The sequence below is a fragment of the Chaetodon auriga genome, chromosome 4 (genome assembly GCF_051107435.1).
Source record: "Chaetodon auriga isolate fChaAug3 chromosome 4, fChaAug3.hap1, whole genome shotgun sequence".
NCBI lineage: Eukaryota > Metazoa > Chordata > Actinopteri > Chaetodontiformes > Chaetodontidae > Chaetodon > Chaetodon auriga.
Genome location: NC_135077.1, coordinates 10235412 through 10247500, shown reverse-complemented (window position 1 = coordinate 10247500; position 12089 = coordinate 10235412). Strand labels below are relative to the sequence as shown.

Here is a 12089-nt window from a genome sequence, read left to right as displayed (position 1 = left end):
AAACATCAAACCACAAGTAGGATTGATGTGCATTTTGATCCTGATTACTAAAAGTAACTTGATTCATTTTGCCAGAGTTCAACCATTTGTCTCACGGAAAGGTTCTGAGAAACTAATCCACCCTTTTATCGCCGGCTGGCTTGATTACTGCTCTCTTTACCCAAGGAAAAGATAAACTGCAGATTGTTGAAAACACTGCAGCACATGTTCTGACTGAGACCACAAAGCGAGCACACGTTTTCAGTTCCTTCAGTTGTTGGTTTACAGCAGATTAACTGAAGCTTCTGTGTTTGGTCTTCAAATGTGTCAGTGCACCAAGAATGTGTGTAAGACGTGTTTCATTCTTTAATCTGTTGTCTTTTCATTTATCCTCTTATGTGACCTTTCATCACTTTGTATTGTTCCTTTGTGAGACACACATTGCAATCTTGCACAAAATATAAAGAAAATTTGTTTTTGATTTAATTTGTGGCCTTCTGATATACACTCAGTTTTGTACCTCTGCACCTCCTTCCTTCCTCCAGGTATGCCAGAGCGTGCCTCAGCCTCCGGGGGTCTCTCCTCTCTGCAGCATAGCACAGGCGGACGCAACGGCACCAGCTTCCATGGCTGCCTCCGTAACCTCTACATCAACGGGAAGCTCCAGGACCTGGGGGCCGGGCTGGGGCCGGGTGCTCCAGGCTCTGGGACTGCACAGAGCACCACCAGACAGTGGCTGGGCCACGGGGTGGAGCCAGGCTGCCAGCCCTGTCAGAGAGGCGCCTGCGTCCAGGGTGACTGCCACCCAACAGGGCATCGCGGCTTCACCTGCACCTGCCACCCGGGCTGGACGGGGACACTGTGTGATCAGCAAGTCAACAACCCCTGTGATGGCAACAAGTGAGTACTTCTGTCTGTATGTTGGTCACTACAGGATTGGTATGAGTTTAAAACCACAGTTACTGCAAGATGTCTTTATATCTCCACGTCTTTAATCTTTCCTGTCTCTCCATCCTTCATCCTCAGGTGTATCCACGGCACCTGCCTTCCCATCAACTCCTACTCCTACTCGTGTCGCTGCCAGCCTGGTTTTGCTGGCGTGCTCTGTGATGAGCAGGACCAGGATGCAGCTAACCCCTGCAGTCTGTCCCGCTGTAAACATGGAAAATGTAGAGTGTCAGGCCTGGGCAAAGCATACTGCGAGTGTAACAGTGGATACACAGGAGAGGCGTGCGACCGAGGTGAGAAGAACATTTAATACACACCTGTCTGTGTGTATTAAATGTTTACCTGAGTCTACAGTAAACTGACCTCACTTTCTTCAAAAAAATATCTAATGCAGTTCAAGCTTTTGAATCTAAAGCATGTTTCTTTCAACAGAACCTCTTCTGAGCTTCTGCTTTGCTGTCTGTTAATTGTTAACGCTCATCAATAGTCTCTCGGCAGTGTGTGTGTGTCTAACAGTGTTTAGTGTGTCTGCATTAACGCTTCCAACCCGTTGCTTTTTCAACTCAGCATCCCCTGAGCTTCCTCTTAATCCCTCGCGGGGGATTACTCAGGTGAGACTGCCTGGTCACATTGTACTGTCTGCTTCCTTGTTCTTTCTTTTTTTTTTTTTTTTTTCTCAAGTGCAACTCATAACTGGTCGAGCCGCCCCTGCTTCACCTTGTCTTCACCTCATGCAACATGTAGCTGAAGTAGTTTGCTTTATTTTTCATCTTTCAAATTCTGCTCAGCAATATGACAATTCAAGAAAGTCACACTGTCTTATTTTACAATGATAAAAACAGCAGTGGAAGAAGAATTTAGATCCTTAAGTAAAAGTACCAATACTACAGTAAAATACTGTGTTGCAAGGAAAAGTCCTGCATTCCAAAAAGTGTAGTATTAAGTATTGCAATCAAAAAATACTTACAATACATAAAACTACTAATTTTGCAGAATGGCTCATTTCAGAATCATATATTATGTTATTGGATTAGAATTATGCGTACGTCACTTTAATGCTACAGCTGGAGATCATTTTAATTATATACAGCTTGATCACTTAATCTCTGATAAAGAAGCACCATTAATTAGTTGTAACAAATAACTAAAGCTTTAAAATCCGAAAATATAGTGGAGTAGAAGAAGAAAGTAGCATACGGAAGTAAATGACATCAAAATTGTACTTAATTGCAAAGTAAATGTACTCAGTTAAATACCACCACTGCAAGAGAGCCGATGTTGTCAAGCTCAGTTTGCATCAGAGTATTAAAGTCTTTAAGGATTTGAACTGATCTTGATTTTTTCTTAGTAAGATATACAATTTATTTTTTAACTAGAGCTGACAAGAAACAAGTCTGAGAAGTGGACTTTATGATTATGTCCCAATATCAACAATGCATGAAGAAGCACAAGAATTTGTGCCTCATTGACTCCGACATTTTACTGAATTAAAAGACAAAGAATTTCAGAAGTTTCATCGTGCATCTTTGTGACGAGGTTTAAGGTCGCTGCGTTGTGGTCGGATTTAAATGTTAGTTTCACAAATCTCTTGAAGCAAGTTTCTCGACACTGCACAATATTTTGCTTGCATTGTGCCATCCCTCATGGTGTCCTCCTTTTACTGTCCTCTTCTTGTCCTCACTGACACGTTCACCATTAAGACCACTTTTGTCATTGTGACGTTGTCGCTTTAAACGGTCAAAAGCACAGATCACCTTTAACCTTTCTGTTCCCTCCTCATGCCTGCAGAGGTGGCCTGCCGAGGGGAACGGGTCCGAGATGTCTACCAGAGACAGCAAGGCTACGCGGCGTGCCAAACCCAGGAGAAGGTCTCCCGTCTAGAGTGTCGGGGCAGCTGTCCGGGGGGAGCAGAAGGACAGGGCACCTGCTGCACCCCCCTCCGCAGCAAACGCAGGAAATACACCTTCCAGTGCACTGACGGCTCCTCTTTCGTCCAGGAAGTGGAGAAGGTGGTCAAGTGTGGCTGTACAAAGTGTTCCTCATAAAAAAAGAAAAAAAAAAAAAAGAGACAACACCCTCAGCAGATTTCCTCCCCTCAGATATGTTTTATGTTCCTGCCCGCCTTACTTGATCCTCGTCCCCGTCATCCAAGGTCATCCTGAAAACACCCTTCACCCCCCCCACAGCCCCCCCACCCCACCAACCCTGTTTTTTTTTTTAAAAACCCTTAAAAAAGGCAAAAAAAAACCAAGAGAAACAACTAAAAAAAAAAAAGAGTTTCTTTTCTTGTCAGTGCTGGACTGATGATTGATGCTTCCTCGGTGGGGATGTTGAATTGTATTGTAAAGTACAAAAACAGACTTATTTTTTATTATGAAGTGGAGAAAAAGACAAAAAAAAAACAAAAAAAAAAAACACAAGAGTTGACTTCTTCCTTACATCTACTTCTTTTTGTTGGTCATGATGACTCCAATGGTGTGCCACACTGTCTCTTCCCTGGAGGACTGACCGCTCACTGACGGCTGACCGCCTCCTGTAGACTTCCTGCTTCCTGTCTGTGAGTTGTGTGTTTTAGGAGTAACCTTAACTGGTAGTACCACAGACTCACCACTAGGAGGCGCTGCATTGAGGCATGGGAGACGGAGGGCAGTGATAACCCCCTACAACACCAGAAACCACCACTGTAGTCTGAGGTCTTCCTTACCAGGCCTCCTGAACCCTCTTGAGACTGTGTGCACGATCCTACACACAGCTGTGCTCAAACTTGTGGTATTTTTTACAGCTACTGAACAACACACACACACACACACACACACACACACACACATGCACACACAGACACACACATCCAAATGCTCTCACCTGTAGAAGTTATACATATGACCTGCCAGGTTAAATCCACTACTCTCTGTTTATCTACCCCCCCAGTCATGAATGACAAGTATTTATTGTATCATAAATACCTGTACTTATTCAGTAGATCCCCTATGTATCAATCTGATTCTTTTAATATATATTAATTTATATTTGTCCTTATTTTTGTATTAAAAAGACATAATCTGTCAAGATAGCTGAACTAACAAAATGGTGTCCTTTATTTTGGTTGAAGAGAACTTGTTTTTTTGATCACTGAAACTATTGTGCTTGCCAGAGACCTTAGTTACATTTTAATCTGCAAATGTGACGTGAAGACATTGTATATTTTTGTCGCGTTTCCTGAGAGTTTGTACTGTGCCATTACCAGAAGGTCTTTATATTAGAGTATAAATGTATAGATAATTTCCCTACCTATGTATTTCACACACAGATCTCGTGAGTAGCATTGACCCTAGAGGATGCTTAGAACTGTTTTTACCTTTTTAACAAATTTATGCTTAAAGAATACTGTGACTTTTTCTAAATGAAACTACTTTGTTAGCCCCTTGGTCTCCGACGTTAACATGTTGCTGCTAAGTTTTTGTACCGTAGACTTGGATCCTGATCTGTATGTTATATAGAACTTCCTGCTCCTACTGTACAGGGGCACCTTGTGTAACAGATAAATATGTCCCCCCCACCTCTACACATGTGCATTGTGCTTTATATTCCCCCTCTTCTCCATCCCCAGACTAATGTCAGTTCCCTGACTGATGTTTGTTTATTAAACACAATATTTACCTCACACTCCTCACCTTTGCTTTATTTTTTTGTCACGCAAAGAGGTCCAAGTCCTTCCCCCCCGACATGAGTGATAATTAAAGTTTCAAAGCACCATAAAGAGGACAGTAATCATCCATTCTTGCTTAAAGACACTGTGCATCAAATGGAGAATACAGCGGGAACTGCGCGATATGTCTTCATCCACATGTTACCTCTTTTCATCCCTTCTCCGTCTCTAGTTAAACATTTAACCTTCTTCTATAAAGGACGGGGCTGGCGATATGTCATTTACTCCTACTGTTCTTAACGAAAAAGGATGACTTTTTCCCACTAACAAAGTGTTGTCTGTGTAGCCAAAACCTGACATAGTTTACTCCTCTGTGTCACAGACCTCCAAAATTGTCCAAAAACTATTAAAAATGCAGCAAAAAGGTCCACGTTGCACTGGTTGATGTGGTTCTTCATCACAATGAACGAGGGCAATGCAGTTTATTTTGAGTTATCCCACACGTCCTGCTGCTGTATTTACCTACAAGCATACCAAATGTGTATTAATCCACAGCTGCAAATAGTCCCTTAAAAATCAATTATTTGGTCCTGTTCAAGTAACATTTCCTAAAAACTACAGCTCTTGTTATTTCAGAAATTATTTTGCCCGTTTTTATAAATTAAACTTTATATTTGTGACCAGTCTTTAAAGATTTACATTTTCACTTTGAACAAATTGGCTTGAGGCTGAGAGACACAGACATGTTAAGGAAGTACTGTTGGTTTTGGTCTTTTCATGGGATTGTTTACAATAAAACAAACATGTATACATATAAACATACACACACACACACACACACACACACACACACACACACACACACACATATATAGTGTGCATATATGTGTGTATGTGTGTATGTATATATACAGTATGTGTGTGTGTGTGTGTACAAAAACAAACTATACTTGTGTATTTTTGCCCAAAATGACAAACATTTCCAATTTTCGAGAGCAATTAATTTGTGCTGTTGCAGAAAATCCGCTGCAGTTGTATTTATGGTGGTAACTTGGATGAAACTTGCTGATATTTTATAAAAGATGGCATATGAGTAACCTATAATATATACCTCCGACATCAATCTAACCTTCACGGATAAGACTGACTATACAGCCAGTGAGGAAATCAGCATGTGTCGTCTGCAGGCTGCTGGAAAACGACACAGTGGACAAACCTGTCTTTGTTTCTCTCAGCTAGGTGACCTCTAAACCAGCTTCACTCCTAAATTGAAGGTGTGCCCATCAGTCAGGGTCTGAGTAGGTAGTTTATGGGAGAGATGACGGCACACGAGACAACATGGGATCACAGTGGTCAGACAGTCACAGTCTTCAGTTCAGAGCTCTGACAGAACATCTCATTGGACAGAGAAAATGCAAAAGCTAGTGGCTTTTAGCAACAAAGACAGCCTGAACCCACCTGCCTTCTCCATTTCACATCCAGCCGAGGACCTTTGTTACATCTCTCTCTCTCTCTCTCATTTTCTGTCATCCCTCTACTCTTTGACACAAAGGGATAACAATGCCTTAAAAGAAAGAGCATCCAAAAAGCCCTATGTTTGATGTTTTTTTTTTAATACATAGGTCAATAACGCCATCTGCTGGATTGTGGTTTAAGTGCAATGAACTTATTTTAAATACAAATAACCCTGAGCTGACATCTAAACGGTTTCAGCTGTGACACCTCCTCCTGCCTGTTGCTTGTGTGGTTGGTTTGGCTTCCTATGGCTCCAACAGAGCCGATGGGCAGAGTGTGGAAGGACTTCAGGAAACTGACTACACCAGTAAACATAAGTAAAGTGGCTTCATCTCCCCCTCTCTTCCTCCCAGGCCTCCACCAACTGTTCCCATGTCAGAGGCGTGACGATGATGTCTACAGGTAATATACTGTATATGTTGTGGGTCCATAGTGGGGATTATGTTTATATTTACTTATATTTAATCAAATTATGAATAACTAATTGCCACAGCGCCACAATCCGAAGGGGCATCAAGGGAAGAATTGCTTCCTTGTGTCACTCAACACAATATCTGTCATTGTCTCTAATTCATGAGAATTCTCGTTGCTCATGAACAAGAGTCGCCCCATATGCATACAGGAGAGTCTAAACAGGGAATTTACATTGCACTTACACTGGGACACAAGCAAGTCACGAGCAAATCACGAGTTTCATCCCCTCCTACTGTCGCCCCAGCTTATCTAATGGAGGAACAGACTCTGCTTTGTATGTCCTATCACTCAGAAACACAGTTGTTGTCTTTATCTAAAACATATTCCTCAGGGCTGATATGTCCACTCCCTCTGCTTCTCCAGCCCTTACATCGTGATGAACTGTAGTCACATGATGCTACACAGACACAGAAGAAACATAGTACTTCTCCAGACATATGCCCTTATGTGGTAATTATTCATGTTACACAATAATCACTCTTAGATTAAATTCCAATGCATTGTACCACATACAAGAACATAAGCTTCTAACTCTGCTGTTCCAGAGGTGTTTCTGTTGGACCAGTTCCCACCTCCATCTCGTAGGTTAACATTGTTGACCCTGCTGGCTCAACCAGCAATCGCCCACTGTGCACAGTCCATAAACGCTGGTCTCATGAGTGCTCGCCACCAGCGTCCAGCCGCCTCCCGCAGTGGTTATCTCACAGAATGTCTGATACAACATGCCACAAGCAGTGATCAGGTAGTACAATCCATCTGGAAATATTATACTCAGTGTTAATGAGTAAAAATACACAGCTTTGTCCTGATTGATTGGACATCAGCTGTTGAGTTTCTGCAACACAGTGAATTCATTAAAGACTTTTAACCTTCCATTACATTAGAAGTGCGTTTGTTTGATGTCAGACTGTTGCACAGAGCAGTGGTTTTCTGCCATTAAGTAAACTGACACTTATGGATATTTCAAAATATATTCAATGCATAATAACACCAGTACAGAAAAACTGATAAACTGTACAATTAGCATAAATACTGAACGCAATAACTGTAAGAAGTTTGTGTAAAATGAGTGATTTGGATGAATTTCAAGCAGATTTTTTCTGTGTATATTGCATTATATTTTCACATAATTCACTTGTCCATACAGCCCATGTATTTTTTTTTTTTTTTTTTAACAAATTCAGTGTTCTTCTCCCTGACGCTTGGCCATTGTTCTGTTAGCAGAAAGTGAAGGCTCTGTGAATATAGGCCATAACAATTCAATTTAGTTTTCTTCACATAAACGAATGAAATCCTGAGATTTTCTGAGCCATGCAGGTCAAAAGGTCAAGTTCTGCAGCTCTTCAACAACTGTGCTGATGGTGGAGCTGACAGCAGCTGGAATGGCTTCAGCAGCAGCAGCACCTACTGGGCGACTGAATGAACTTCACCAGGACTTTCACCGTCCACTCTGCAACTTCTCATGTGTTTTTTGATGAAACTAACTCAGAAACTTCAACAAAATATTCATTTGGTCCAAAGAGGATCATGAAAGACACTGAGGTAAGATTTAAAAGAAGGAAAGGTTGATGTTAATCCATCTTCCACATACAAACCATTAAATTCATGGCACGGGTCATCTCCCCTCGAACAGTCCTTGGATGGAGCAGATTCATGAACAGGCTGATCTTGGCTGGAGACCAGGGGCCCACATATTCAAAGCCCAAGACTGGCCAGATTTGTAGTTAAAAAAAAAAAAAAAAAAAAAAAAAAAAAAAAAAAACAACTTAGACTCGCAGCGTGGATTTGTGAACTGCTGAGTTTTGACCTTTTGATCAGACGGTAGTGCTGAGCGAAGGCCAAAAGGTGAGAACACCTGCAATATGATATAAACACATCTCTTCTTGGTTTCTTCCGAAGCATCATCGGATGCTTGTGTTTGCTGCGTTCCCCTCCGCTACAGCAGGTGGCAGTATGTGGATCATTAGCTGTAACGTCTAATGAGGGAGAGTCAAACGGCAGCGCCAATATAAGAAGAAGAAGAAGAAGAAGGATGACCGTGAGACGGATGGTACCACAGAGAATTAGGGCCACACTGGTGGAGGGACTTCGAGATTAAAGTCATAATTTTGCGAGAATTCAGTTGAAATATTAGGACAATAAAGTCGTAGTTCTTGTTTCTGTTACTTTAGAGGAGCAGTTAAAATGAGGGTCGTGGAGACCTTTATGAAGTTGTACTTCACATACTTTAGCATAAATTAGCAACCGTAGACTCTTAGGAAGCAGCCGTAAACTTTACTGCACATCAAATCCTGGGTTAATCGATGAGCAGAACCGTTCAGTTAACGTTAAACATGTCACATGACATTACATGTTAGCTGTGTCCCAATTCAGGGGCTGCATCCTTCGGAGGATGGATTTGAAGGCCGCTTACGTCATAACGCTGCGCGAAGGCTGTCCCAATTCGTCCAAATTCGAAGGATCCTCCAAATGCAGCCGACAAATGCGTCCTCCTTTTCCCTGTATTTGGAGGATGCGTCGCTACTATCCTTCACGGCCTCCCATATCCCAAGAGGCTTTGCGCACCGATTGTTTTTTTTTTTAATAATGGCGACCTGTTGATATGAGGAGCTCAGTTAACAGTTAGCCTTATTAAAACTCTTCACTTACAAATGTTACAAGCTCGCATGTCAACTAATATCTTATTTTGGGTGAATACTCGATTGTGATTGGCTGCAGGGTCTCCGTTAAAAAGAGTTGTAGGACAACTATAAAAACGTTCCGGTCAAATAGCCTGATTGTTCTAAATTATTGCGCTGGCTCAAACGCTGGTTGGTAACCGTGGCAACAGAAACTCAGAACATACGTTATTTCACAGTTTATTTATCACAACGGCAAGACAGTAGACAACATGAGTGATTTTATAGTTTCCTTTAACCACATTTAATGATCAGAGTGAATGGTGGATAATATTTCTTGCAATAAAAATGATTTAGGAAACTATCTGTGGACTTTGAGTCTTTGAAACAAAATTTGGCATCATCCTCTGGACACACACAAGCGGTAAGAGGTGCACTTGCCCTCTGAAACGATACTTTGTATCACGTAACATAACGTTAAGCAATCATGTCACTTCCCTCCACTGATTAGGTCTAATATAACAGTTGCGCCGTCCGACGCGAAGCTGTGAAGATATTCACATCAGGTGAATTTGTAAGTTGTATAATAGGCTACATTTCGCGCCTCTTACAAGCGATAGGAGCTGTACGGGCGCATCTCTGCACCCCATACGTGTGTTTTTCCCGGGTTAGGAGGGAAGAAGTTATGACGTCGTGACGCAATCAGGACACGCTCCGAAGGCTGGACCGTCCCATTTACTGATAGTTGATGCGGCCGACGGAGGATCCTCCGCAGGACCCAGCCTCCAGAGACCGCGTAGGCTGGGTCCTCCGAAGGATGCAGCCCCTGAATTGGGACACACCTGTTGACTGTGGCAGGATGACGGAGAGTGGTTGCTGGGGGGCTGCCCGTGCTCTTGCCTGTTTTGTTTACTTCCGTTGTAGGATAGGTAAGTATTATCCCTCTCTCAACTAACTTTATTCTCGTAATAGAAAGACTTCATTCTCATAGTATTACGACTTTTTTCTCATAATAGTACAACTTTATTCTCCAAGTCTCAAAAAATATTTTTTCTGCTCAATGTGGCCCTAAAACTCCGTCGTAGCATGTCGTAGGCCTGCCAAAAAAAAATCTAAAAGTTTGTACAAGTATCTCACGGAACGGGAGGAGGCTTACGTTGACTTAACTAAGAGAAATGTCTGTCAAAACACAACTAAATGTTACACGTCTATGCCCCTTTGTGTTTTAATCCACATAATGCAGCTGGCGTCAACCTGTGAACGTGCATGGTCGGAAAGTAGTGACGTCACAGGGGTAGCTCCAGAACAGTCCGGCTGTGTGAGGATACCAGTGTGACAGCTAGGTATGGTAGGTAGGGTAGGTAGGAAAAAAAATAAATAACTTAAGTTGTGAAATGTGTAAATAAATGACACATTTACAGACATTTTTTTATTTCTAGATGTATTTATTTATATTTATTTCTGTAATTTCACAGTTAAACTGGGATCAAACTATGAACTAAATTGAACTAAACCGAAGAAGCCTAAAACCTTGTCATTACCTGCTTTGTAATTGGAGTTATTTTCTGGGCTGTAATTGTTATTGTCTAAACAGGTCATTGCTGTTGTCGGCTGAGACCTGAATGAGGTGCAGCAGGAGGGAGGACATTTGTACAAACTGAAACCACAGTCACACAGCTTCACTGAGTACCTTCTTTATTGGCACAAGGCTCTCAGATCCAGCCTCTGTGCAGTTACTCCTGTTTTGAAAGCGCATCAGAGAGCATTTTGATGAGATTTTCTTGTCCACCTACACTGCTGGTGATATTCTCCTGTAAGTTTTCAAAATCAGAAATTTGTCCATTGACAAACAAACGTACATCATCTATATTCTCTGTTTCGTGAGAGGGAGGCTCCGGGCAAACACCTGGAAGACAGTAAGCGTGAATTAATTTCATTATGTTGTGGATAGCATGAATTCCTGTAGCTCTTACATGGTTTTTCTCAGTTACCACTTTTGTGAATTCACTGCAGCTATTTTATTGTTTCCTGTACAAAAACATTGCAGACATATTTATACCTGCTTCTGGGTTCACGTCAAAAGGCTGTAGTAAATTAAGACATTCTGCCTGCTTCTTAAACTCCTCCAGCTCAGCAGCAGTCACACTCCTTCTCTTGCCTGAGAGACATGAAAGCACAATAATCTGAAGAATGATTTGCACATGTGTAGAAGCAGTGAACAATGAATGCTTTGGTGGACATCACTTGTTCACAGATGATGGGGGTCTGTTGATTAGGAGAATGACAGTTACAGTAATTACGTTTACTGAAGTCCTGCACTTGAGAATTGCCTCAAATTTAGAACAAATTTGAGGCACTTGTACTTTTCTTGAGCATCTCCATTTTATGCCATTTTATACTTCCAAACCACTTAATTTAAGTTACTAGTTATTTTATGGATAACAGTTTTCCATATCCTTTCCACCCAGTGAAAACTATGTATCTCCAAGTTTGGTTATTTTGTTTTTAAACCTTTACTTTTGATACAGAAGGTTTTGAATGTAGGACTTTTACTTGAGAATCTGCAGATTTCTCCCACCACTGGAGGAGGGTTAATTACAGGCAGTGGTGAAAGCTTTACATAAGCAACAAGGAACAGATTATGAACATTCAGTGTACGGCTGCATTTCCACTAGTAGTATTGGTTTGGGAATTGGTAGCAATTGGAATAACCCTTACAGGTGATACGTGATGACATCACAGTTATCATTATTGTCTTACTCAGTAACAGAAGACCTCTGACTCCCGTTAGCGAACTTCCAAACATATTCTCTGGTGGTTCGAGCAGCAGACAGTCAGAACAGCTGGTTTTCAGTAACTTTATTTCAGGTTTCGGGCCTGGGGAACACACACACACACACACAGAGTCA

At 41.7% G+C, this 12089-nt stretch overlaps 1 protein-coding gene across 5 annotated transcripts in view; it reads left to right on the top strand.

The window, feature by feature from the left end:
- slit2 (slit homolog 2 (Drosophila)) overlaps positions 1 to 4579 on the top strand; it is an 89819-nt gene extending 85240 nt beyond the window's left edge. For 4 of the 5 annotated variants that reach the window (XM_076728525.1, XM_076728523.1, XM_076728524.1 and 1 more), the window contains 3 exons: positions 525 to 879; positions 1006 to 1220; positions 2716 to 4579. In XM_076728525.1, the coding sequence (XP_076584640.1) occupies positions 525 to 879; positions 1006 to 1220; positions 2716 to 2972 (827 nt within the window). In that variant the 3' untranslated portion in view covers positions 2973 to 4579. Of the gene's footprint in view, positions 1 to 524; positions 880 to 1005; positions 1221 to 1494; positions 1539 to 2715 lie in introns of all 5 variants that reach the window. The other variant, XM_076728526.1, reaches the window with a different exon arrangement.
- Positions 4580 to 12089: the final 7510 nt, after the last annotated feature.